The sequence below is a fragment of the Trachemys scripta genome, chromosome 15 (assembly GCF_013100865.1).
Source record: "Trachemys scripta elegans isolate TJP31775 chromosome 15, CAS_Tse_1.0, whole genome shotgun sequence".
In the NCBI taxonomy this organism is placed as follows: Eukaryota; Metazoa; Chordata; order Testudines; family Emydidae; genus Trachemys; species Trachemys scripta.
The window spans coordinates 29504452-29532036 of record NC_048312.1 but is presented as its reverse complement, the minus strand read 5'-3'; the positions used below and the strand labels follow the sequence as shown (position 1 = coordinate 29532036).

General features: G+C 56.6%; 1 protein-coding gene and 1 long non-coding RNA gene across 3 annotated transcripts in view; one reads left to right on the top strand and one right to left on the bottom strand.

The window, feature by feature from the left end:
* Nucleotides 1–9052, bottom strand: part of DDX54 (DEAD-box helicase 54) — a 24620-nt gene extending 15568 nt beyond the window's left edge. The window contains exons 1-5 of one of the 2 annotated variants that reach the window (XM_034791084.1): nt 8912–9052; nt 6712–6841; nt 6188–6258; nt 5615–5803; nt 4310–4359 (exon numbers count right to left, since the gene is read on the bottom strand). In XM_034791084.1, coding sequence (XP_034646975.1) covers nt 4310–4359; nt 5615–5803; nt 6188–6258; nt 6712–6841; nt 8912–8995 — 524 coding nt within the window. In that variant the 5' untranslated portion in view covers nt 8996–9052. The remainder of the gene's footprint in view (nt 1–4309; nt 4360–5614; nt 5804–6187; nt 6259–6711; nt 6842–8911) is intronic. The other variant, XM_034791085.1, reaches the window with a different exon arrangement.
* On the top strand, nt 9048–27585 carry LOC117888052. The gene is made up of 3 exons (XR_004648252.1): nt 9048–9136; nt 14970–15049; nt 27033–27585. It is a non-coding gene; the product is annotated as an uncharacterized LOC117888052 (long non-coding RNA).

Below are 27585 nucleotides of genomic sequence, written 5' to 3'. Positions count from 1 at the left end.
CCACGCGCGCACGTCTCGGTAACCGCCCGCCGCGCACCAGCCCGCCACGCGCGCACGTCTCGGTAACCGCCCGCCGCGCACCAGCCCGCCACGCGCGCACGTCTCGGTAACCGCCCGCCGCGCACCAGCCCGCCACGCGCGCACGTCTCGGTAACCGCCCGCCGCGCACCAGCCCGCCACGCGCGCACGTCTCGGTAACCGCCCGCCGCGCACCAGCCCGCCACGCGCGCACGTCTCGGTAACCGCCCGCCGCGCACCAGCCCGCCACGCGCGCACGTCTCGGTAACCGCCCGCCGCGCACCAGCCCGCCACGCGCGCACGTCTCGGTAACCGCCCGCCGCGCACCAGCCCGCCACGCGCGCACGTCTCGGTAACCGCCCGCCGCGCACCAGCCCGCCACGCGCGCACGTCTCGGTAACCGCCCGCCGCGCACCAGCCCGCCACGCGCGCACGTCTCGGTAACCGCCCGCCGCGCACCAGCCCGCCACGCGCGCACGTCTCGGTAACCGCCCGCCGCGCACCAGCCCGCCACGCGCGCACGTCTCGGTAACCGCCCGCCGCGCACCAGCCCGCCACGCGCGCACGTCTCGGTAACCGCCCGCCGCGCACCAGCCCGCCACGCGCGCACGTCTCGGTAACCGCCCGCCGCGCACCAGCCCGCCACGCGCGCACGTCTCGGTAACCGCCCGCCGCGCACCAGCCCGCCACGCGCGCACGTCTCGGTAACCGCCCGCCGCGCACCAGCCCGCCACGCGCGCACGTCTCGGTAACCGCCCGCCGCGCACCAGCCCGCCACGCGCGCACGTCTCGGTAACCGCCCGCCGCGCACCAGCCCGCCACGCGCGCACGTCTCGGTAACCGCCCGCCGCGCACCAGCCCGCCACGCGCGCACGTCTCGGTAACCGCCCGCCGCGCACCAGCCCGCCACGCGCGCACGTCTCGGTAACCGCCCGCCGCGCACCAGCCCGCCACGCGCGCACGTCTCGGTAACCGCCCGCCGCGCACCAGCCCGCCACGCGCGCACGTCTCGGTAACCGCCCGCCGCGCACCAGCCCGCCACGCGCGCACGTCTCGGTAACCGCCCGCCGCGCACCAGCCCGCCACGCGCGCACGTCTCGGTAACCGCCCGCCGCGCACCAGCCCGCCACGCGCGCACGTCTCGGTAACCGCCCGCCGCGCACCAGCCCGCCACGCGCGCACGTCTCGGTAACCGCCCGCCGCGCACCAGCCCGCCACGCGCGCACGTCTCGGTAACCGCCCGCCGCGCACCAGCCCGCCACGCGCGCACGTCTCGGTAACCGCCCGCCGCGCACCAGCCCGCCACGCGCGCACGTCTCGGTAACCGCCCGCCGCGCACCAGCCCGCCACGCGCGCACGTCTCGGTAACCGCCCGCCGCGCACCAGCCCGCCACGCGCGCACGTCTCGGTAACCGCCCGCCGCGCACCAGCCCGCCACGCGCGCACGTCTCGGTAACCGCCCGCCGCGCACCAGCCCGCCACGCGCGCACGTCTCGGTAACCGCCCGCCGCGCACCAGCCCGCCACGCGCGCACGTCTCGGTAACCGCCCGCCGCGCACCAGCCCGCCACGCGCGCACGTCTCGGTAACCGCCCGCCGCGCACCAGCCCGCCACGCGCGCACGTCTCGGTAACCGCCCGCCGCGCACCAGCCCGCCACGCGCGCACGTCTCGGTAACCGCCCGCCGCGCACCAGCCCGCCACGCGCGCACGTCTCGGTAACCGCCCGCCGCGCACCAGCCCGCCACGCGCGCACGTCTCGGTAACCGCCCGCCGCGCACCAGCCCGCCACGCGCGCACGTCTCGGTAACCGCCCGCCGCGCACCAGCCCGCCACGCGCGCACGTCTCGGTAACCGCCCGCCGCGCACCAGCCCGCCACGCGCGCACGTCTCGGTAACCGCCCGCCGCGCACCAGCCCGCCACGCGCGCACGTCTCGGTAACCGCCCGCCGCGCACCAGCCCGCCACGCGCGCACGTCTCGGTAACCGCCCGCCGCGCACCAGCCCGCCACGCGCGCACGTCTCGGTAACCGCCCGCCGCGCACCAGCCCGCCACGCGCGCACGTCTCGGTAACCGCCCGCCGCGCACCAGCCCGCCACGCGCGCACGTCTCGGTAACCGCCCGCCGCGCACCAGCCCGCCACGCGCGCACGTCTCGGTAACCGCCCGCCGCGCACCAGCCCGCCACGCGCGCACGTCTCGGTAACCGCCCGCCGCGCACCAGCCCGCCACGCGCGCACGTCTCGGTAACCGCCCGCCGCGCACCAGCCCGCCACGCGCGCACGTCTCGGTAACCGCCCGCCGCGCACCAGCCCGCCACGCGCGCACGTCTCGGTAACCGCCCGCCGCGCACCAGCCCGCCACGCGCGCACGTCTCGGTAACCGCCCGCCGCGCACCAGCCCGCCACGCGCGCACGTCTCGGTAACCGCCCGCCGCGCACCAGCCCGCCACGCGCGCACGTCTCGGTAACCGCCCGCCGCGCACCAGCCCGCCACGCGCGCACGTCTCGGTAACCGCCCGCCGCGCACCAGCCCGCCACGCGCGCACGTCTCGGTAACCGCCCGCCGCGCACCAGCCCGCCACGCGCGCACGTCTCGGTAACCGCCCGCCGCGCACCAGCCCGCCACGCGCGCACGTCTCGGTAACCGCCCGCCGCGCACCAGCCCGCCACGCGCGCACGTCTCGGTAACCGCCCGCCGCGCACCAGCCCGCCACGCGCGCACGTCTCGGTAACCGCCCGCCGCGCACCAGCCCGCCACGCGCGCACGTCTCGGTAACCGCCCGCCGCGCACCAGCCCGCCACGCGCGCACGTCTCGGTAACCGCCCGCCGCGCACCAGCCCGCCACGCGCGCACGTCTCGGTAACCGCCCGCCGCGCACCAGCCCGCCACGCGCGCACGTCTCGGTAACCGCCCGCCGCGCACCAGCCCGCCACGCGCGCACGTCTCGGTAACCGCCCGCCGCGCACCAGCCCGCCACGCGCGCACGTCTCGGTAACCGCCCGCCGCGCACCAGCCCGCCACGCGCGCACGTCTCGGTAACCGCCCGCCGCGCACCAGCCCGCCACGCGCGCACGTCTCGGTAACCGCCCGCCGCGCACCAGCCCGCCACGCGCGCACGTCTCGGTAACCGCCCGCCGCGCACCAGCCCGCCACGCGCGCACGTCTCGGTAACCGCCCGCCGCGCACCAGCCCGCCACGCGCGCACGTCTCGGTAACCGCCCGCCGCGCACCAGCCCGCCACGCGCGCACGTCTCGGTAACCGCCCGCCGCGCACCAGCCCGCCACGCGCGCACGTCTCGGTAACCGCCCGCCGCGCACCAGCCCGCCACGCGCGCACGTCTCGGTAACCGCCCGCCGCGCACCAGCCCGCCACGCGCGCACGTCTCGGTAACCGCCCGCCGCGCACCAGCCCGCCACGCGCGCACGTCTCGGTAACCGCCCGCCGCGCACCAGCCCGCCACGCGCGCACGTCTCGGTAACCGCCCGCCGCGCACCAGCCCGCCACGCGCGCACGTCTCGGTAACCGCCCGCCGCGCACCAGCCCGCCACGCGCGCACGTCTCGGTAACCGCCCGCCGCGCACCAGCCCGCCACGCGCGCACGTCTCGGTAACCGCCCGCCGCGCACCAGCCCGCCACGCGCGCACGTCTCGGTAACCGCCCGCCGCGCACCAGCCCGCCACGCGCGCACGTCTCGGTAACCGCCCGCCGCGCACCAGCCCGCCACGCGCGCACGTCTCGGTAACCGCCCGCCGCGCACCAGCCCGCCACGCGCGCACGTCTCGGTAACCGCCCGCCGCGCACCAGCCCGCCACGCGCGCACGTCTCGGTAACCGCCCGCCGCGCACCAGCCCGCCACGCGCGCACGTCTCGGTAACCGCCCGCCGCGCACCAGCCCGCCACGCGCGCACGTCTCGGTAACCGCTCGCCGCGCACCAGCCCGCCGGGAGAGCACAAATACAAGTAGCTGGGCCAAAAGCTGGGACTAGGTCCCGATGCTGAAAGGAGCCAATATACTTCTATAAAAATTCATTTAAAATTTACGGAACCCCCTGAAGGGCCCAGGCTCAGTCCTGGCAATCTGGCTCTAGACCCAGCTGTGATGTTTCCACCCACTGCAGTGTCACTGAGCCAGGTCAATATTTCAGCTGGGCATTGAGCTAGCCAATATTTCACAAGTTTCTACTGTCATTGACTCATTCTAGGGAAAAATACATTTGACAAAACGTTCACAAGGGTTTGCGATCTGCTGCAGCCGCCGGCGCTTTAGGGGCAGACTGCAACTGGCTTACCTCTCTCCTCCCAGAATCAACGCAGTCTTCAGGCCTGTGAACTTGCCCAGCTGCAGGACAAACACACCGCATCTACTGTCAGTCCTAATCTTGCCTCCAGCTCCCCACTCCCCTCATTCCCAACCATGGGACCCTTCACCTCAACAGCCAGGGCTACCCCAGCGCAAGAGGCCTGGCTGTCTCAGGAGGGATGAACACATTGAAGCTGCTAAGACTTTGGATCCGGCTGCTTCTCCCTTTGTACAACCTGCCTCCGTCTTTAACCCCGCAAAACCAGCGATGTCGGGGGCTCTCCGTAGGGGCAGCAGGAGGCCCACGTAGCAACCCAGCCATCAGCACTCAAAAGACAGAGTGCAGCGGCTGCTGCTACTTGTTCAACCTGCAGCGTTACAGAAAGTACCCATGCACAGACCACAGCTCTGTTTGAAGGCTGTCCTTGTGAGCTAAATCACAGGAGTGCAGCCAGACTGGATCACACCCAAGATCCATCTGCTCTTTGTCTAGTCCAAGGGAGTGCAAACTACGGCCTGTGGGCTGGATCCGGCCCCTCAGGGCTTGCAATCCAGCCCGTGGGATTGCCAGCCCCACGGTGCAGCGGAGCTAAGGCAGGCCCCTGCCTGCCCTGGCCCCGCGCTGCTCCCGGAAGCGGCTGGCACCACATCCCTGCGGCCTCTGCACCCCTCCTGCATCCCAACCCCTTGCCCTGAGCCCCTCCTGCACACTGCACCCCCTCCCATACTCCAACCCCCTGCCCCAGACCTACATTCATGGCCCTGCATACAATTTTCCAAACCAGATGTGGCCCTTGGGCCAAAAGTTTGCCCACCCCAGTCTAGTCTCTTGGCAGGACCAAATATTTCAAAGGTAGATGCGAAGAACCTTCTAGTGGACAATATAGAAAAACCCGCCTACAGGCACACCATCTGCCTAACCTCAGCTTATGTCCTGAAGCCTGATAATCTCACCCTCATTTTTTTACCATGTCTAGTTCTATTCTATTCAGATTCTTATTCTGTGCCCATCACTGTGGTATCCACAGACGTTCTCATAATCCACATAAACATCCACATCTTTTTGGAACCCTGCTACATTCTTAGCTTCAAAGATACCTTGTGGCAATGAGTTCCACAGGTTAGTTATGTCATGCAAGAAACTGTCCCTTAGCAATTACTGCACTATATTGCCTCTCCATATCAACACAAGCTCCATGTACCATGCTCTCAAGTCACATCTGTGAGAGAGCTCCCAGCTACTCCAGTTCCAGAGTCTCCTTGATCAGCTGATGCTACTTCCTCCATTCCCTACCTCCTTTGTGAATTTCATAGTCTGCAAGGCAAGCTCGCGGGTTGGCGAGAGGATGAGGGCTCGTGCTCCCGTCTGGGCACTGTGCGCCTTCAGCTTCTCAAACATGGGGATGAGGAAACAAGCCGTCTTCCCACTGCCAGTCCTTGCCATGGCCACCATGTCTTTCCCATCCAGGATCACAGGGATGGTCTGCAAGACAAGAACAGATGCTGCTCCAATCCAGCTGGAGGATTCTTATCCTGTGCCAGTCACTGGGGTATCCATGGATGTTCTCATAATCCACATAAACATCCATATCTTTTGGGAACCCTGCTACAATTCTTAGCTTAAATGGCATCTTGTGGCAATGAGTTCCACAGGTAGGTTACAGGGGTGTTGGGGAAACTTTGCTAACACTGGGCCTTGTGGAATCCACATGCCAGACGTGGCTAAAGCTCACCAGCACAGTGAGATTCACCTCCCACCTCAACCCCACAAAGCACTGCAGAAATTACCTACGGAAACCCCCCATGACCTTTAACAAACATATACCCCATAAAAATTACACTGGAGCAATGAAAGCCTGTCCATTACCCTTCGCTGGATTGGCGTAGGCACTTTGTAGCCTTTCTTCATGACCCCTTTGAATACAGGATAACTCAAGCCTACGAGAAAAGACAAATATGATCACAATATTAAATGGCCCTTGGATAACAAGGGTGCAGTGTTACCAACTATTTTAGTGCAAGTCTCACACTATTATTGTTTTTTACTTAAAATCCCACCTTCTGGAGTCATGTGATTAGAGAATAACCTCAGCTTTCATTAAAAAAGTTTCTTACCCTAATAGTTGCAGATAAAAAGCTCAAAAAAATGTGACGTAGAGGTTCAAATCCAGAAGGCAAAGAAAAAGAACCCCAATTTTGATCCAAGCAGGAGCCTCAGTGCATGCTGGGACACGCGATTTCTTCTGAATACACCTGCAATGTGCTCCTCTGGCTGGTACTCAGGCCTTGACCAGTTGCTGAGGTGGCCCTGAGTCGAGCTAAGTTTGAGCGCCCCATGTTCATCAAACTTCCATTTCTGCCCTCAGAATTATAACCATCCATTGCACTCACCCATAGACTGGAAGCCCCCAGATTTCTTCTTCTTTTTGTTCTGTGCTCGTACCATCTCTCTAGTGTCTGGCTCCACGTCAGAGGAGTAATCAGGCGTCGGAAAGGCGGGTAAGATCTTACTGGATGCCTGCTGACGATGGAGAAAGGGCAGACATGCAAAAAGCAATGTCATTTCAGGTCACGATAGATGGAAGAGGGCTCTTAGATCATCCAGCCCACTCAGGACAGGAGTGGCCCTTACAGCCTGTTTTCCCTTATCTGTCCAGTCTTATTTTAGAACTCCCTAGATCGGTGGTTTTCAAACTTCTTTTCTGGCGACCCAGTTGAAGAAAACTGTTGATGCCCACAACCCAACGGAGATGGGGGTTTGGGCTGTGGGAGGGGGTTGGGGGTTGAGGTGCGGGAGGGGGTCCCCCTGGGGAAGCTGGGCCACCCCGGTACGGCACATCGGCTCTTGCCGGTATGCCAAACCAGGGAGTACCAGCTTCACCTCTGCCCGACCCCATCCATCACCACCCCGGGTAGGGTGGGAGTTCCGGGGGTCTGTCGGGGTGGTGGTGGATGGGGTTGGGCAGAGGTGAAGCTGGTACACCCCGGTTCAGCATACCGGCAAGAGCCGATGTGCCGTACTGGGGTGGCCTGGCTTCCCCAGGGGAACAATTTAAAGGACCTGGAGCTCCCAGCAGGGGCTGGAGCCCCAGGCCTTTTAAATTGCCACCAGAGCCCCACTGCTGGAGCCCTGAGGTAGGGCTGCGGGGCTCTGGGGGCTATTTAAAAAGTCCAGGGCTCCCACTGCTTCTACCGCCCCGGCCCTTTAAATAGCCGCCAGAGCCCCGCTGCTTTCCCAGCTATTTAAAGGGCAGGTAGAAGCAGGGGAGCCGCGGGCCCTTTAAATAGCCCCCAGAGCCCTGGGATAGCGGGGGGCTCCAGAGGCTATTTAAAACGCCGGGGCTCCAGCTGCCTCTGCCGCCCCGGCCCTTCAAATAGCCACTGGAGCCCTGCCTCTTCCCCAGGGCTCCGGTGGCTATTTAAAGGACTGGGGCGGTAGAAGCAGGGGAGCTCCAGCCCTTTAGATAGCCCCTGGAGCCCAGGGCTGCTGCTGCTACCCTGGTGGCGGGGGGGAGGGGGGAAACTTGCCGGTTCTGAGGGGGGCAGTCAGGGGCAGGACGTGGGTTGGGGTCAGATGGGTGGATGCGGGGGGTGGGGGAAGACAGGCACGTGGGGCTTGTACTCACCGCACGGTTCCCTACCAGGTCTTCGGCGACGGGTCCTTCACTTGCTCTGGCTGAAGGACCTGCCGCCGAAAACCAGGAGCGAGTGGACCCGGTAGGGAACCGGTTCTTAGGATTTTGGGAGCTCATCACTGGTTGGGGTGCAGGTTTAGCTTGGGTGGCTCTCGGTCAGCGGTGGCGCTAAGGCAGGCTTTCTGCTTGTCCTGGCACCACAGACCGCACTCCAGAAGCGGCCCGCAGCAGGTCTGGCTCCTAGGCGGAGTCGTGCAAGTGACTCCATGCGGCTCTCACCTGCAGCCACTGCCCCCCCCCCCAGCTCCCATTGGCTGGTTTCTGGCCAATGCGAGTGCGGAGCTGGTGCTCCAGGCAGGGCAGCGCACAGAGCCCCGTGGTCCCCCCGCCTAGGAGCCGGACCTGCTGCTGGCCGCTTCCAGGGCGCAGTGCGGTGCCAGCGCAGGTAGGCACTAGCCTGCCTCAGCCAGGCAGCCGCACTGACGGGACTTTTAACAGCCCGGTCGGCTGACCCGAGCGACCCAGTGCCTGACATGCTGCGACCCAGCACTGGGTCGTGACCGGCAGTTTGCAAACCACTGCCCTAGAGAGGGGTTTCCACTCCTGCCTTGGGAGCCCAACCCCCAGCCCACTCCAGCCGTTCCCTGCATGGCACACGGGACTCCCCGGCGCCGCTCCCGCGAGCGTCACTCAGTGTTTGTGCTGCACGAGATCCAGGCAGGACCGGGACCCGCCGTGCCGGGCCCTGTAGCCTGACCCAGAGGCCAGCGGAAGTTTTGGGTCCGTGACTTGGTCACTCGGCAAAGCCGCAGATGTCCCGTAACCGGCCTGCGGCCGCCCACGCACCGGGGCCGGACACCACGTGCAGGCAGCGCCCGGCCGGGCCCCGCTCCGGACCCCCCCCCGCCAGCCGGGGCTCGGGCCGCTCCCCCCACGCTCCGCCCCGCCCCGCTCACCGGCCGCTCCGGGCTCCCCTCCGTAGGCCCCGGGCGGGGCTCGGGCTCGCGGCCCCGAGGGGGCCGGCGGCGACGCGGCGCCATGGCTACGGGTCGGGCGGAGGGCAGAGCACGCGACGGACTCCGACACGCCGTGTGGCCCCGCCCCTGGGGCGGATTGAACCACCGCGACCTCTAGCGGGGAGCACAGGGCTGCACTTCCCGTCCCCCCCGGCTGGAGAGATGGTATGGCCCGCAGAGCCGAGCGCGGGGCGGGGCTCGCGCGGCTCAGGGGGCGGGGCCCTGGGCACTTTGGGTCCCGCGCGCAGCTGGAGCGCGAGGCGCTTTCTGGCGAGGGTGGGTCTGACCCGCTCCCGCGGGCCCGGCCGTGCTAGGGTGGCCCGGGACACAGCGAAGAGACACGGGGGGGGGGGTTTTGCCTTTGACAATCCCCCTCCCTGCGGAAGGATCCCTCAGAGCCCCAACAATGGCAGATCCCCTGTGCGTGTGCAACCTTCTCCCTTCTCCGCCCCAGGGACCTCCTGCCGCGGCGCTTCTCCCCTGTCCTCCTCGTCTCTGCTCGGTTCTCCTTCGCGTCTACACCTGCGTCTGCAGCTGGACACCTCGGCCCCCCCGTCACAGGCACCCCCAGGGAGCTGGCCCTGCTCCCCTCCGCAGGTCCTTACCGGACTCCCCTGGCCTTCAGGCAGGTTCATTGCTGGACATGGACCCTGGCCCGAGATGCTTTGCGGAGTCAGCTTGGCAATGAAGCCCTGGATGGAGCTGGAATCCAAGCGATTCATCTCCTACGCGAGGGCCACAGTAGCTACAAGGTCAAGGCCAGCCCATCCGATGTGGCTGAGACCTTGTTTGGCAGCCCCGTGGGGACCCAGCCAGCTGCATGTGCTCAGGGGGTTAGAGCAGAGGTCTCACCACTCCTCAGTGTTAACCTACCTCCTCCCTCTGCCAAGAGCACCTGGGCCCAGGGGGCGAGAGCAGGGGGCTCAGACTGCAGGGAACGCCAGTTCAAACGTTGTGGGGGCCTGGGAAGCCGTCTTGGACTCAGAATCTCCTCACTGGTGGCTCATCTCCCCTCCCCGGTAGCTCGTCTCTCCTCAGCGTTAACCTACTGCCTCCGTCTGCCAAGCTCTGGAGCTCCCAGGGTTAGAGCAGTAGTGTCAGAATACAGGGGTTGCCAGTTCAAATCTCACAGAGGCCTGGGTAACAGTCTCAGAATCTCCTCACTGGTGGCTCATCTCCCCTCCCTGGTAGCTCATCTCTCCTCAGCGTTAGCCTACATCCTCCTCTGTGAAGGGCAACGTTCCCTCTCATTTTTCCCATCCATGTGTGGAATGACTTTTGTTATGTGCACCAATATGGAGGTGAAGTGTGGCGAGAGAGGAGCTGAGGTTCAGAGGGTGGGAGGGGGCTTAGTAATGGGGCAGAGGATTGGGTGCAGGGGGTGAGGGCTGCAGCTGGGGGTGCAGGCTCGGGGGTGGGGCTGGGGATGAGGGGTTCAGGATGCGGGGGGGGGTGTTCCAACTGGGGGTGCAGGCTCTGGGGTGCGGCTGGGGATGAGAGGTTCAGGATGCGGGGGGGGCTCCAGCTGGGGGTGCAGGCTCTAGGGTGGGGCTGGGTTCAGGGTGCAGAAGGGGGCTCAGGGCTGGGGCAGAGGGTTGGGGTGAGTGCTCCAGCTGGGGGTACCTGCTCTGGGATGGGGCCAGGGATGAGGGGTTTGGGGTGCAGGCTGCCCTAGGGCTGTGGTAGGGAGAAAGGACTCCCCCCAGCATAGGCACCGACTTTTATTTTTCCCAGTGGGTGCTCCGCCCCACCGCACCCCCACCACCCATCCTTGCTCTGCCTCTTCCTGTCCCTGCTCCGCCTTCTCCCCCCGAGTCCCCACGCCAAGTGCCGAACAGCTGAACAGTTGTGGCTGGTGGGAGTTGACCACCCCCACTATTTTTTTCCATGGGTGTTGAAGCCCTGGAGCACCTGCAGAGTCAGTGCCTATTCCTGATTCTCTCCTCACTTGTAGCAGTATAAATCAGGAGCAACCCCAAGGAAATCAGTGGAGTTATACTGATATAAAACTAATGAACAGCCTAATGAGTGGTGCTGTGGTTCACCAGCAGATATAAACCCAATCTGACAGGCCAGAGAAGGCATGTCAGACTGGCAGTGCCAGAAGGAATCTGAAACACACTTCTTGAGTTGAAGAGGGTACTAAGGGGTGAGTCTAACTGGCATAGCTATACTGGCAAAGGCACTGTAGTGTAAACAAGACCTGCATTAACCATGGTTTTGGGCAGTTAGTTTCCCTTGTTTCCTGGGGAAGAGGTGTTAGTGAGGGGGCATGATTGGAGGGCACCTCTGGGAGAGGAATGATCTTCCACTTTAACTACCAGCTCTGCTCTCCTCCTGGCCCATCATGCCCCCCGTAGGGCTGGAAGGGCCATGGGAAGAAAGGAGGATGGTAATTGATGGGCTGTGATGAGCACATCCACCAGCTGGAGGCAGCAAGATGAATAGCAGGGAGCCCCAGACTTTGTATCTACTTCAGGGAGCTAGTGCAAAGGAAGGGGCTCTGCACAGCCCTCTGCAGTACAGGAGTGCTGTTGAAGTGTGGAATGGCCCATTCATCTCAGTGGGGTGTGTTCAGATGAATTAAGATGCTCCAGAGATGAATAGTCTAAGGGCATGGCTATACTTGCAGATGTAGAGCGCTGTGAGTTAAACCCGCCTTCGGAGAGCGCAGTAGGGAAAGCCCTGCTGTCTGTCCACAGTGACAGCTGCTTGTGCACTGGTGTGGCCACATTTGCGGCACTTGCAGCGGCATTGGGAGCGATGCATTATGGGTAGCTATCCCAACATGCAAGTAACTGCAACATGCTTTTCAAATGGGGAGGGGAGTGTGACAGGAAGTGTGTTGTGCAGGGCCGGCTTTAGGCCGATTCAGCCGATTCGGCTGAATTGGGCCCCACGCTAAGAGGGCCCCGCGCCGCAGCTCTCCACCCCGCCCTCAGCTCACTTCTCCCTCCTCCCCTCCCCTGAACGCTCCGCCCCCTGCTCCTCCCCCTCCCCTGCTTCCCGTGAATCAGAGGTTCGCGGGAAGTCTGAAAAGAAGCAGGGGCGGGCAGGCAGCACCAGGTAAGCTGGGGAGGTGGGGGGCGCGAGAAGGGCTCCGGGGAGGCACGGCCCAGTCCAGCCCCGGTTCCGGCCAAGCACGCTGGCCCCCGCGGCGAGGCGTGGCTCAGGTCCCCTTGCTGCAAGCCCCGCCCCCAGGAATCAGGCCCTGCTCTTGCTAAAGCCGGCCCTGGTGTTGTGTGTATGTGGAGGGGGAGAGAGTGGGTTTTTGGGGGGCTGAGAGCATGTCAGCATGCTGTCTTGTAAGTTCAGACAGCAGCAGACTTCCCCCTCCCCCCCCCATCTTTCTCTCTTTCACACACAGCATTCCACAGTAATGGTTTGCATGTCGGCTGTCAGAAACGGAGCTTTGAAAGGGCATTTCCGCATTCCTACAGAGTTCAGAACAATGACAAGAGTGGCCACTTGACTTAACGGGATTATGGGACGTTTCTGGAGGCCAATCAGAGCGCAGTAATGCAACACCTCGTTCACACTGACGCCCGGGCATTGTAGCCAAGGCGCAGCAAACGTTATTCCTCTTGCCGAGGTGGAGAACCAGCAGCGCTGTAGCCGTGGAGTCAGAGCGCTCTACGTGCCTTGCCAGTGTGGACAGGTAGTGAGCTAGTGTGCCCAGGGCTCCTTTATTGCGCTGTAACTCGCAAGTGTAGCCAAGCCCTAATCCAATAGCTCTGGGTGGTGTGAAATGACCCATTCATCTCAATGGCAGTTCCCCTCTACCTCAGTTTCAGTTGTGGAATACCACTGTTCAAGGTAATCTCACTATGCAGGTCAGTTTTAGAGCAACTGGAATATTAACATTTTGTTCTTATTGGGGGAGAGGGGACAGTATGCGAGGAACGCCTGAACCAAATTATTCCAAACTTGCACCACTGCCCCTGTTGTGGCGTACCAATATCTTAGATAATCTCATTATGCATGTGGATTTTAGAATACTTTGAAAATTAAAAGCAGCTCATAATGCAGGGGGAATCATTGACACCAAACCAATCCTGTGGCTATTTTCAAGACAAGATTTTTCTGAGGGCCTCTTCCCCCTAATCAGCTTTCTCTTACCCTACCCTATTCTGCTGTGCTCCCAGCACTCTGTTCTATATGTACTTGCAATGGTGGAAAGGGACAAATTTTCACACCCAGATCCAGTCTTTCAGCCCCACAAAGTCAGCAGTTACCCTGATTTGGGGGAATTGAGAATGGAAAGGATAATTTCATTTTTAAAGTTGATCTGTAAAGGGGCAATATCTGATACTGTGTCTTCGATTTTCTTCGGATGTGTAAAGAAGGCATGAAGATTTGGGGGCCTGGGTGTTTTTTTGTTTGTATGTTTGTTTTTGTTTGTTTTGGGGAGAGAAGATATATTTATGTTGCCTCCTTTTATATTAAAAATCCATGTCCTGTCTAGCCTGGGGGACTCATGCTTCGGCTTTGTCTAGACTAGAGTTGGTGGTCCTGTTATAATTTGAGCTAATTGATCGTAAACCCTTCCATCCCCACTGCCTCTTCTCCCCTGCCCCCACTTCCCCCATCCCTTTCTCTTCCCCATCCCATGCCCCTTCCCCACTGCCCCATCTCCTCCCCAGGCTTGGGGGGCAGGGGACAAACCCCCAGTACTCACCGGCGGCACGGAGTGGGCTGCGGCCGGGTCGCTCCACTTCCCACCGCCCAGTGAGTGCAAGGCACCCCCGTTCCCTGCTGAAGGTGACATGGTTTGGTAGCCCTGTGGATGCTGTGTAGTGTCTGGAATGGGGCATGTGTATTCCCATGATGCCCCTTCCCCTCTGCCTGCAGAGCTGAGGACAGACAGGTCTGAGGAACTCTGGGAGGGAGAAGAGCAATATGAAGATGAAGTCTAAGATGAGGCCAGGTGACTTCTGTGGAGGGAGACATGCTGGACAACGGCAAGGATTGGGGAGACAACCAGGTGTGAACCCAGCACACAGAGAGAGCTGGGGGAGGGTGTCTGTGTTTGTAACACTTCCCTGTCCTCTCTCACAGATGGAGTCCAAGAGGGATAGGAAGGAGAGGACGAGAGCCCCAGTACTAAAGAAAAAAAGCTGGGCCCAGGGCTCTGTGGGGTTAAGACCAGTGGAAGGGACAAGAGTCCCCTGTGCAGAGTGACTATTTTGGGTGCAGGTGCAGTGGGGTGTTTTCTAATTGTAGCTCTGACAACATAATGGGAAGGGGATTCAGGGTAGAGCCCTGGGGTGTGGGAGATGCGAGAAGGAGAGCCTCGCCATCATAGCAGAGTGTCATGATAACTTTGTTTTTTCCTTCTTGTGGTGTGTTTGGCACCAAGGGAAAAGAAGTGTGTGTGTGTGTGTGTGTGTGTGTGTGTGTGTGTGTGTGTGTGTTGGATGGCGAGGGGGGCGGGGACAGAGTCCGTCTCAGTGGTGAGATGGAAAGTGAGTGAGAGCACAAGCACTGTTGATGCCAGGCAAGACCTGTCCAGCTGTTAGCAGAGCAGCTGTCACTGTCTGTGAGATAAGTATCTGGTTTGGGGACTTCTCATCTCTCTTGGTGGCAGTGGTGTGTCCAACCCCAGCAGAAGTTTGGATCCACGAGGGTGACTCCAGGCGCTGAGTTACTTTAATTTCTCCTATGCCTCTCTCTCGGTCTTCTCTACTGTGTTGGCCAACACACCTTCTCTCTCTCTTTGTACTGTCTCCTACCATAGGACATGGGCAGGTGAAGTGTGCATTCATCCGCACAGGCTTGGTCTCGAGAGCCTGCACCATCTAGCAGGAGGGAAGAGAATCGTACTGGATACTACAGTGGTGGAGGTGGGGTGACTGGCCAAGCAACCCATTGGCTCTGTCTCTTCATCGAGTGGGGCTGCTCTAGAGCCTGTCGGAGACGGAGGGAGGGTGAGCTCTCGTGCACCAATAGAGCTGTGGGCAGTGATGTCTCGCTCATCAGTTATTTCCTGCGCTTTCAGATGAATCGTCAAGGAGCCCCAGCCAAAGGAGAAGTGGGAAGAAGTGAACCTGAGCAGCCTGGACATCCGTCTAAGCAGAGGTGAACAGTCCTGAGCTTTCTGCCTTTCACAGCACTGGGTGTGAGTCAGCGGTGATGGCAATCACTTCCTCAGCTCTTCCCAGTTTAGTTTTCTTCAGAGGACATGAGCAAGCTGGGCATGGAGCTCTGTGGTATTAAGTCCAGGGGAAGAGACAATAGTCTCCTGTGCAGAGTGACTCCTTTGGGTGTAGGTGCAAAGGGGTGATTTCTAATTGTAGCTGTGATGGCATAATGGGAGGAGGGTTGAAGCCAGAGCCCTGGGGTGCGGGAGTAGCGAGAAGAAGAGCCTCGCCACCATTGCTTTTCTTTTCCTCTTGTGTTGTGTTTAATACCAAGGGGAAAGAAGTCGTTGGGACAGAGTCCAGCCCCGAGGTGAGATGGAAAGTGAGCGAGAGCAGTGACAGCATGAATACTGCTGATGCCAGGCAAGACCTGTCCAGCTGAGATGAGAGTAGCTGTCTCTGTCAGTGAGATAAGATGAGAGTAGCTGTCTCTGTCTGGTTTGGTGAGGGCTCTGGTCACAGTCCCCCTGGCTCCAGGCAGGGACGTCCCATTAGCTGCGTGTGGGTTTGTTTAAAAAAAACAAAACAAGCTGTGGCTTCAAGGGAGATGATGTTGCCATTTGTGGGGCTGCTCATCTCTCTGGCCAGCTCCTAGCAGAAGGTTGGATCCATGAGGGTGACTCCCTGTTCTGAGTTTCTTTCCTTCCTCCTAGGTTTCTCTCTCTCTCTGTCTTCTCTACTGTGTTGGCCAACTCACACTCTCACACTCTCTCTCCTTTCATGAACACCTGTTATGTTCAGTTGCCTGCATCCTCTTCCCCCCCTCCGTCCCCCCCAGTCTCCTATGGGCTAGGCTGGGTCTATCTGCCTATGGGCATGGTCTCTGCCATACTGGGAAGGATGCGTACTACTGCCTGCCAGGCTAAGGGGGTTGCTCCTCCCACCCCTATCTTCCTAGAGAGTTTTGGAGACTTCATTCCTGTAACTGGGTACAGCGTGAGTGGCCAGTCATGTCTTTGGGGCTGTGGGGTCTGAGACTGAGAGGGGTGGGCTCACGGCCATGGCTTTGGGTACAGGAGAAGTGGGGTGACATTAGAGATGCCTAGAACCCCCCTTACAACCCCCTAGCTCCATTACTGCATCACCCAAAGCCTTGCTCAGGGTCCATGCCTCCTTGTGCTGGGCACTGCACGGACAACCAGAGGGACAGCGGGATGTATGAGGAGATAGATGAGAGTATGAGGCAGATGGATGAAGGGGTGTGTGTGGCATATAGTGGGGATGGATGGGGGGCTTGAGGGTTGGATGGACAGCGGGACAGGTGGAGGGCTGCAGGGATGGATGGTGATGTCAAAGGCCGGAAGTGTGATGGGTTCAGCTCATGGCCGCTGGCCCTGTCATCTGCTGCCCCCATCTGCCCGTCTGACTCTGCCCCTGTCTCTCGCAGGCAGCACTCAGCAGAGTCTGGCCCTGTTGTTACACTGGTGCCTACATCCAGTGCATACACCTGGGCGTAATGTGCTCCTGGAGAGCTCAGGCAGGGACAAGCGTGCGGGCTCACGGCTGCTGAACCAGCTACTCCAAAGACTGCCGCAGATCTCCCCTGCCCCTTGGGCAGCAAGACCCTGGCCGGGGGGTTCCTTGTCCCTCCTCGCAGCCAAAGCAGCCTGCTCAGCACAGAGACCGAGGTCACCTGCCCCCGCCCAGCCTCTAGCTGGAGCTGCTCCAGCCCCAAATTGCTGGTATCCAGCCTGGCCGGAGTTGGTTTGATATTCTAGCGGAGTCCGTTCTTTCTCCCCGGTAGATTATGATTTTCCCCACTGCAGTTAGTTGCTCTTTCTCTGCTTCCCCATAGCCCCTCCCCGGAGTCTGTCATTGCTTCACCTAAAAGCTGCTTTGTGTTCTGGGGTCTCTGCTGGCAGCAGGGACACTGCTCTGGCTTTGGGCAGGTGCTTGGCAAGGTGAGGGTCGCAACTTAGAGCTTTCTTCATCAGAAATTTAAGTAAAATTAGCCTTTGCCTCATTTCTTACAGTGCAGAATAACACACGGGCACACTCCTGCTCACCAGGGATATGTGTGGGTAGGTGTCAGGATGCAGGGCCCCCTGGGGACCAGGTGGGGCAGTACATGGTGAATATCAGTCCTTTTGGGGCACTGACCCCTGCTGGCCAGGTGGGATAGTGCCCTAAGTGTATCATCTTGAGGCCAGGTGTGGCAGTGCCATATGTGTATCCCCCCAATTCTGTGATAGTGACCCCTGTTGGCCAGGCACAGGAGTGCCCTGTCAGTGCCTTCTTGTTGGAGCAATGTCTCCTGGTGGCCAGGTGCGGCACTGCCTGGCATGTATCCCCCCTCAGCATTGCTGCAGCGATCCCTGGTGGCCACTGAGGGCAGCTGCCTATGGGACCCCACCACTACCATTGCGACTGTGAGCACTGGTGGCTGGGTGAGGCAGGGTCCTGTATGTATATCAGCCATTGGGGCAGTGCCAATGTGTATCCCACTCTCATCTTGGTGACTCGTGTTGCCCAGGTGGGGCAGTCCCCTGTGTGTATTTACTCCCCCCAACCCCTGCATTGGGCCAGTGACCACTGGTGTCTTGGTGCTAAGATGCAGCCACCTCTGGGTTAGACAGTGGGGCTGTCTATAGGCCAGTGGAGATAGGCTCCCACTGTTCCAGGAAGTACGTGAATGTGCGGTGCTCGGGGCAGAGCGCTCCACCTTGTATTGAACTGTGACACTCTGAGCACCTTTCCCCGACATGAAGAAGAGCCCTGTGTGGCTCCAAAGCTGGTCCAATAACAGGTATTACCTCACCTGTCTTGTTGACCTGGTATTCTGGCAAGTGTCCAACTTCCCCTTCACTGTTACTCTCCAAACCACCCAGGCAAAACCCCACCAGGTCCCTTCATCTGCCAAACCTCCCCTGGACCCCGACCCCTACCCTGGGGGGCACCCCACCTGCCACCTGCAAACCCAGCGGAGGCTGGGGGGTGGCCTGCTCTTGGGAGGGGAGCAGAAATCCTGGGTCCACAAACTCAGTAACGGGGTTGAGGCTGCCCCTGCAATGAGAAGCAGGGTGGGCGGGGAGAGAAGAGTGAAGCAGTGCACGGTGGGAGTTGTAGCATCTCCCCGGGGGTCCATCTCCCCTCAGCCACAGCGGGCCCCATGGGAGATGTAGTATCATAGAGGAATCATAGAATATTATAGGGTTGGAAGGGACCTCAGGAGGTCATCTAGTCCAACCTCCTGCTCAAAGCAGGACCAATCCCCAGACAGATTTTTACCCCAGTTCCCTAAATGGCCCCCTCAAGGACTGAACTCACAACCCTAGGTTTAGCAGGCCAATGCTCAAACCACTGAGCTACCCCTCCCCCCCACTGCCTCCATCTCTGCTCAGCCACGACAGGCCCCGTGGCATCAAGGGAGTGGTCGTGTCTCCTGCCTCGATTTCCTGTCAGACACTGCCAGGCCCGGCCCAGACTTCCCATTTCTGGTGCGAGTCCGGAAGCAGATGTTGCCATGAGGCGGTGCCAGGAAGGGTGGTGCTGGTGTCAGGAGAAAGCAGGAGGAGCAGATGGGGTCCGTGCTTCCGCAGGGAGGTGCCGCCCTTGCTGTGAAAGGGCCCCCCTGTTATGGGAGGTGTCGTCTCCCAGCTGTGCCACCCTCTGCACCAGCCCCTGCCTGTCACAGGAGGTGCAGGCTCCAGCCTGCGGAGCTGCAGCAGGGAACCCCACACCCAACGCCTGTCAGGAACCCCCATTCTCAATGCCTCCAGTCCCTGCCTCCACCCCATCCCACCCCATCAATTATAGAATGGGAGGTAACTTAACTTCCGCTCACTGTTCCCAGTTGGATTCTAAAAGAGCCCTTACCAGAGTGTCTTCACTTCCAAATTGGGAAACAGATTTTTTTCCCAATCGCCATATACCAGCAGGTGGTGTATGTGATGGAGGCTTTACAGAGTAGGCAGCTACTTCACTGCCTCACTGTTTGCTTTTCTTTTTCAATAGCTTTATCCCTATGGCAAAGCTCACAAATGCTCCATAAGGACAAAAATCGCTTGTTTCATAGTAAATATATAAATATTTGGCCGAAAATCCCCAGTATTCAGAATAATGTGGAAACTAACACTTTAAAGTGAAGACCCTGGGTTTGATGGTTAATTATTCATGCCCCCAGTAATAAAACTTTCAGGGAAGCTCCAAATTAGTAAATTGTTTATAAAGTTCATTTCAAATTGAACTTGTTTTTAAGCAATAAGCAAAGCTCTCTAATGTTTATACAATTACACAATTTTTGGACAACCTTTTTTAATATCTCAACAACTGAAACCCAGGTGAGGAACATCTTCCGGGGATCAGGTGGGCTAGAACCTTGTCCCCAACATGCAGAGGGAAGCTTCTCCCTTGCCTTCCCCAGCCGTGAGGAGGAAGAGTGGGGAAAGATGTCTTAAAAATATAGATCCACCCGCTTTCTTTGCGGTGCTGTTCTCCTCTGCTGAGTGCCTAGGGTGCCAACCACACAGCAGCCTGCTACTGCCCTTGAACTAGGCTCCCTGGCTTCTGCATGGTGTCTGAGAGGAACGGGGTGGAGAAATTGCGGGGGGGAATCCGAGACCACATGAAGCAGCAGGCTGTGAAATGACCGCTCTGCATTTCGGTGAGCGGCTGGTAAAACAGAGCCTCTTGTAGTACATCTGCAGGGGAACTGCCTCAGCCGCTACCACGGTTTCTTTTACAATGCTCCAGCCATAGTAGCCAACTGTAAAACCTGCCTGATGTGATGCTGAGCCGGGTTAGGCAGCTGTTGTGCTGAGACCAAATTCTTTCGTGTTCCTTTCACTGTTTCCTTTGTATCCTCCCTCTGTTGATCGGTACCTGTCATAACTATAAAGGGAAGGATAACAGCCCTCTTGTGTACAATACTATAAAATCCCTCCTGGCCAGAGATCCAAAATCCTTTTACCTGTAAGGGAATAAGAAGCTCAGGTAACCTGGCTGACACCTGACCCAAAGGACCAATAAGGGGACAAGATACTTTCAAATCTTGGTGGGGGGAAGGCTTTTGTTTGTGCTCTTTGTTTTGGGGGTTGTTCGCTCTTGGAACTAAGAGGGACCAGACATCAATCCATGCGCTCCAAATCTTTCTGAACAAGTCTCTCATATTTCAAACTTGTAAGTAACAGCCAGGCAAGGCGTGTTAGGTTTATCTTTGTTTTCTCAACTTGTAAATGTACCTTTTGCTAAAGGGTTTACCTCTGTTTGCTGTAACTTTGAACTTAAGGCTAGAGGGGGTTCCTCTGGGCTCTTTGAATCTGATTACGCTGTAAAGTTATTTTCCATCCTGATTTTACAGAGATGATTTTTACCTTTCTTTAATTAAAAGCCTTCTTTTTAAGAACCTGATTGATTTTTCCTTGTTTTAAGATCCAAGGGTTTGGATCGGTGTTCACCAGGAAATTGGTGAAGAAGTCTCTCAAGGCTACCCAGGGAAGGGAGTTAGTACTTGGGAGTGGTGGCAGCAAAACCAGATCTAAGCTGGTAATTCAGTTTAGAGGTTCACATGCAGGTCCCCATATCTGTACTCTAAAGTTCAGAGTGGGGAAGGAACCTTGACAGTACCCACAGGCTGTTTCCTCTTCCACTTGTATTGCATATTTTTGATTATTTCTTCCCTCTGCCTGCTTTAATGCAGACTTTCCTCTGGTTTTAAAATGATGTTTAATGTCACAAATGGACTACGTGTCCCTTCCAGAACTACCATGTTTATGGGCTAAATCCTCAGCTAGTGTGGAGTGTTGCAGATCCGTTGTCTCTACCATGCAGGCATGTGTATTTAAACCAGTTTAAGCCATTCCCTAATTTTATTTAAAGTGTGTGTGTGTGGGGGGGGGGGGGGGGGTTATGACCTTAAACATCATTTTAAAAACCAGAGAAAAGCCTGCATTAAAGCAGACATGGGAGAAATAATAAAAAATATGCAATACAAGGATTTATATTTAATATATATATTTAATATACTGTACTATATCCCCAAAAGGTGCAGTACTTATATACCACAATGAAGTCAAGTTATGAAAATATAACATGTTTTTTTCCCCCCAAAGACAGAAGTCTTGGACTTTCTGTGCTTCAGTGGATTTTTGTTCAGCTCCCCTGCTGGTTGCAATCACTGTATCTCTGACGGCGCAGTAATAGACCTCAGAGTCGTTCATTTCACTGGAGCTTTTCTTCGAATGGAAGGATTTCTTGTCTTGGACATGGTCAGCAAAAAAACCCTGCTTGTCCCCTTCATCTTGGCCACCCCCTGATGTTTTATCTCTCAGCCAAAACTTCTCTGGTATCGTCAACACCCCAATAAAGCACTGGAGATAAGGGAATAGGGTAGACTCATTGGTACACTCAATAACCAAAGGTGCTCCTTCTTTGACAATAGCTGTGCCTTCAGTTTGTGTGACCGAGTCTCCAAAGGTCCCTTATGGGGGGAAAAAAGAACAGATATTTATTCGAAACACTATAATCTTAGGGTGAGAATATTTAAAGGTGCCTAAGTGATTTAGATGCCTGTGTGGGTGCTAACAGCCTCCTGAGTGAGTGGTTCCTTCAGATCTGACCTTTTCCTTGAGCTGCAATGACAGTATTTTAAACAGGGCTCAAACAGAAAGAGGAGGAGTTGGACTGCAAGAGGCTGGGTTCATGAGACACCAAAGGATAGAAGAAAGGGTGGGTCATGCAGAAATGAAATCTTATTGTGAAGATGAAACAGATACTCCTTGTGGTTGAAGGCATCCACTGAACAGGGGTGTCATGATGGAATAGGCTTATATTGATGGGAATGGGATATATTGATCATAAATAGGAGATATTTGGGGGAATTGAGTCTATCGCTAGGAAAATAGGGTATTTTGTTGGGGGGAAAATGCATTGATGAGAAATGCAGAGACCGGCTGCTTGATATCAGTTCTGCCCAGGGCACGTAGGAAAGGAGACAAGGCAGAGAGTGCATTTCATGGACATGTAATGTATAAGGGACCTTAGTGTGAACACCCCAGACCCTTCTCCTAATCCTTTAGGTAGCTCTCATTAACCATACAAAGATCCCTACTAAGCAGCTTAACAGAGAGAGGAATAATTTCAGAGAGCTCATTCCATAGTCATTGGGTCCTGCTTCCAGTTTCACACTGTGGCATGGGAACACTGGAGATTCTAATATAGGACTGGAGGGGACCTCGTGAGGTCTTCTAGTCCAGTCCCCTGTACTGATGACCGGACTAAGTATCATCTTGACCACCCCTGACCGGGTTTGTCTGACCTGCTCTGTTACGGGGTCCAACTCACCACCGCTGGTGCCCCCTGCCAGTCGCTCCGGGAATTAGCTCTTGATTGCTCTGGGGCGTCCTCGCCGCGTGGTAGCTCGCCCGTTGTCTCCATTCTGCTGCCCTGGGACCCGTGTTGCTCCCTGCTCAGCGGTGTCCTCTTCAGGACAATCTTCATCCGCTTCAGGACTTTGCCCTCTGGCAGTGTTCACTACTCTGGTCTCACCCCCTTCCGGGGGGCTGTTGTTAACAGCAGTCCCTCTGTTTATCCCAGCCTCGGTGGCCAACCACAACCCTAGAGTCTAGCCCAGGGGTCGACAACCTATCAGAAGTGGTGTGCCGAGTCTTCATTTATTCACTCTAATTTAAGGTTTCGTGTGCCAGTAATATATTTTAACGTTTTTAGATGGTCTCTTTCTATAAGTCGATAATATAGAACTGAACTATTGTTGTATGTAAAGTAAATAAGGTTTTAAAATGTTTAAGAAGCTTCATTTAAAATTAAATTAAAATGCAGAGCCCCCTGGACCAGTGGCCAGGACCCGGGCAGTGTGAGTGCCACTAAAAATCAGCTCGCATGCCGCCTTCGGCACGCGTGCCATAGGTTGCCTACCCCTGGTCTAGCCCCTCGTCTCAGGGGCCGGTTGTGGCCTGTCTCGGCCTCTCTCCTTCGTGACTAGTGGCAATGCAAGGGGGAAAAGGGGGGGACGCAGGCCCACCCGCTATTCTGGGTCCCGACCCAGGGACCCTCTAGTGGCAGCCTCCCTCTGTCCTCCTTCTCTCCCCTCTCATCTGCCTAGTTTCCCTGGGTCACATCCCCTTTGGCCCTAGGCACCTTCTCGACCCCTTCTAGCAAGTGCTGCAGCCTGGCAGGTATCTGGGCCGGAGCTCTGCTCTGCTCTCCTAAGCCTGCCCAGCACTACTCTGTCCAAGGTGCTGCTCCTTAGCTCAGGAGCCAGTCCTTCTCCCTCCTAGTCAGGGAGTGACTGACTACTCCTCTGCTAGACAGCCTTTATATAGGACCTAGCCCGGCCCTGATTGGCTGCCTCTTTCCCTGCCCTGATTGGGTCTCCCCAGGCCTTGGCTGATTGCCTGCTGGTCTGCGCAGCCTCTTGGGCCTGCTTCAGCCCTTTTCCTCAGGGGGTGGGGCACCGCCCCACCATATGCTCTTAAAAACCTTCAGTGGTGGAGATTCCACAACCTCTCTATCCGTCTATCTATGTGTATGTCTCCATTGGATGTGGAAGGTGTGATGTCCACTTACAGCAAAGCTACCCTGGCTAGCTTTGATTGGAGCTTGCTAGCTAGCAACCTTATCTTTAGGTTTTTTTTAAAACACTCACCCATCCCCAGCGTGTCTGAGTATCACATTCCACTAACTGCAAACATAAATCTCTCCCTCTGGCCCAGCACAGAGTACACAACCCAACTGAGTGAGGTAAGAGGCAAACCACCAGGGTCTGGTCTCACCATCTCTCTTCCAGATTCCTAAATAGTTCGAATACGGAAACTCACATAATGTCAGCAGCAAAGTCACTCCCCTCATGAGAGACATTTTCTGGGGAAGAGACTGGGACCCCACTCTCAAGGCGTTTAGTACCAGCTCAGTGAGAATTGACAGAGGAAGTCTGAGAGGTTGAAATCACAAGAGAAAAGCCCATGAATGAAAAGCGAGAACAGGCGCCCAGTTGGAGGTCTGAGGTTTTTCTGAGAGTCGATTGGGCCACACCTTCAGTTGCTGTATATTGGCAAAACTCCATTGAAGTCATTCTGGTACATTGTGTTCATTGTCGTGCCAAAGGGGATGGAGAGAAACATAAGGCATCCTCAATATTTTCCTCTCCCTTTTTAAAATTAAAAGCAAGGAGAAGGGTGATCTTGTGCTTACGACCCTGGTCTGAAACTCATGAGACCTATGAGGTAAGTTTCTGGCTTTACCCCAGTCTCTCTGTGTGATCTTGGACAAATCACTTAGTCTGGGAATCAAATTGACCTAAGAGTAAAATTTTCAGAAGCCACCTTAGTTACTGAAGAACCTAGTCCCATTTGAAAGAGTGATTGAGTGCTGGATGGCACTTAATCCACTGGAAAATAAGAAAAGGAAAATTTTTAAAATACATGTAGATCTGGCTGGGTATCCTGCTAGTTCCTAATGGTAGGATTGGATGTCCAAGCCTCATTAAACAGTATATCAGGAGTAGGCATCCAAATCCCTCAGACACCTTGAAAAATCTCAGCCTTGATATGAGATTAGTATCTGGAGAAGGGGTGTGCGTGTGTCTTTTTCTCTTCCATACAGGCTCCTCTAGTGCACTCATCACTGTAGACTCTCAGGCATAGCTGGGCAACCCTCAGCAATTAAGGGGGTTTGACTTCTTTCCAACTTGGTGTTTTCAGGCTCTCCAGAAACAGTTTAGCTCTGTGGGGAAGGGACAAAATACCTCTCTCTATGAAAGGGAATGTCCCTGACGGCTATGTCATTTGTTAATGTTGGGTATATCCCTGATGACTTCCTTCTATGAACCTGTATATCTTGATCTAAAAATAATATCTTCAAGCTTTCTAGCATTCCGTCCCCCACTCTTGGGAGGAACTTCCCACAAATATTTCCACAAACAGCCTCATTGTTCTCCTTTGAATCTCTCCTTAAAACTCTCCTGTGTTGTGCTGCCCACACAAAACTTGGCAAGGGGTAGGCTACTGCTGAGGCCACTGATGATCATGTCTCTATTTCGTTGTACTCTCGCTCTGTCTATCTGTATCCACTTGTCTCTTGGATTGTAAACTCTATTTTTGTTCTGTCTGTAGAAAGCCTGGCACAATGGGGTTATAGTCCATGACTTGGGCTCCAAGGTGCTCTGGTAATTCAAATAACACATTATTATTAATAATAACAACAATACCACCTTCCCCAAATGAGTCTAAATAGAATATATCTGCTACAAGGATTTCTGCTGGTCAACCCATCTTACTGGAAAGGTTGTCTCTCTCACCAGCAGAAGTTGGTCCAATAAAAGATACAACCTCACCCACCATGGCTCCATAATATCCAGGACCCAACACTGCGTGTATCAGTTGATACATCAGCGCCCCCTTGTGGGCAAAGAAACGAACTGAATGGGGAAATGTTTTATAAGTGATTCAGAGAGGTCTTTCCTTCTTATAGATTTTCCAATCTCTTCTGATTTTAGCTACAGAACCTTGTGTGTTTGTTTGGAATTCGGAGTTAACTAATATGGGAGTTAAAAGACTTTACATGGTTTGCCAGAATCATTTAGAAGCTCTGATAATAGGATGGATTAAAAATTAAAGGATTAAGAAAACCCTTCAGACAAAGTCGGCTGTGTGTGAACGAGAGAAATTGCAGAGAGATGGTGTTTCGCTTTGTTCACCGGACAAGAAAAGAAGTTTTAACCCTCCCACCCCCTTATTTTTTTTAGACTCTGAAAGGGGCAGATCCTTTTTCTTGTCTCACAAGATGAAAGAAACTCTCTCTCCTTAGCTCGCCCAGCCAAGAGACGCTGCTGCTCCCCTGCTCGGGGGTGCAGTGGGATATTGCCCGGGGGCAGCCCGTGGCTGTCACGCCGTGTTGCTCAGAGCACAGGAATACACAGCTGCCTCCACCAGCCTTACCCCGCGGAACTCAAAGATGCCACCTCCTGGCTATGAATGGGCACTGGTGGAGAGGGCTTGTACTAGGTGCTTATAACTTAGATCAGTGTTTCTCAACCAAGGGTACGCAGAGTCTTCCAGGGGGTACGTCAACTCATCTGGATAGCTGCCTAGTTTTACAACAGGCCACGTATGAAGCACTAGCGAAGTCAGTACAAACTAAAATTTCACACAGACAACAACTTGTTTATACTGCTAGATATACTATACACGGAAATGTAAGTACAATATTTATATTCCAATGGATTGATTGTAGTTCGTCCAGGCTCAGTTATGTGTAGGTCTCTCTTGCGGGAAAAGTGTTGAGAGCTGTGTGTTCTTGTGAGTCACACTCGCTCATCTGACTCCGTCCACAGGCCAGCTGCTTTCACTACACAGTCAGGCAGCAGTAGTGTGTGCATCCACATGTGCCACCTGCCAAAGTGTCAGTGCTTTTATCAGGGCCTGCTGAGCAAATCTGTGCCTCTGTCCCAGAATGCCTCAGTGAAGGACAGCCTGGCCAGAGTACACGCAGATAGAGCCACACCAGCAGCACATGGGGCCAGGCACTGCAGGAGGAAGTGGCACCAGTTACACTGGTTCTGTGGGCGGAGTTGGGGGATTCCATCTACATGGGAAAAACAGAGCACCAGAAGACACCACAGCTGGTGTAAACTGGCATAGTTTTGCTCGCTTACACCAACTAAGGATCTGGCCCACGTGCCTGCTTGAGACCTGTTACCTGCCACAATAAAGAATCACGTATTTAACCATATTGAGTGATGACTCCAACCATCTTAAGAAGCTACAGTGTCACTAACTGGTTACAAACTCAATTAAACTGTAATGTAGACAGGGCCGATTGGGCAGGGAAGCACCATGATATCACACTGGATCTATCCTCGGGGACGCTAGCTACTGCTGGCCTTGCAGTGTGTCCCGGGGCTTGTGCAGATTTGCCATGCTTGGGGCTGATCTCGTTTCCTGACACTGGTATGTTTTTGTCTTTAGCAGGTCGGTAGGGGCTGTGAAGACTCTTTTCTCCATGCCCGGATACTGGAAGGAATTTACCAGCATCCAGTTTCAGCAGAGTTGGGACATGATACCCTCCCGATATTACTACTTGCAGGGTGTTGGCCTGATTGCAAGTTAGGAACCCAAAGTTTCCTCTTCATTGGGCCTCTCTTGGGACTGGGATTTCAGTGTGAAATATTCCTCTGTTCCAGCTGCCATCTCAGCCCAGCAACTTGAGTGGAACTCTCTCTCCCTCTTGATAACCACAAGGGACTTTCTGTTCCATGTTCCAGAGCCATGATCAAGTTTGAGAACCCTCAGCTCCCTGCAGTTTTCAAAGCGGGAATCACCATCGTCCAGAGTGAGGAGGATGAGCAGAGAAATCTCACCATGACTATCTGCACTGAGGTGAGATTCATTAGTTGACAGGCACAAGTGGGCTTGTGGAGAGCAGCTCAGGCCAGTAGGCGATGGGGCACCTCGTCAGCAGCCTTACAGCCAGTTAGCTCCTCTCCACAGATGGATCATTGTGGGGAATGGCAAAGAGAGG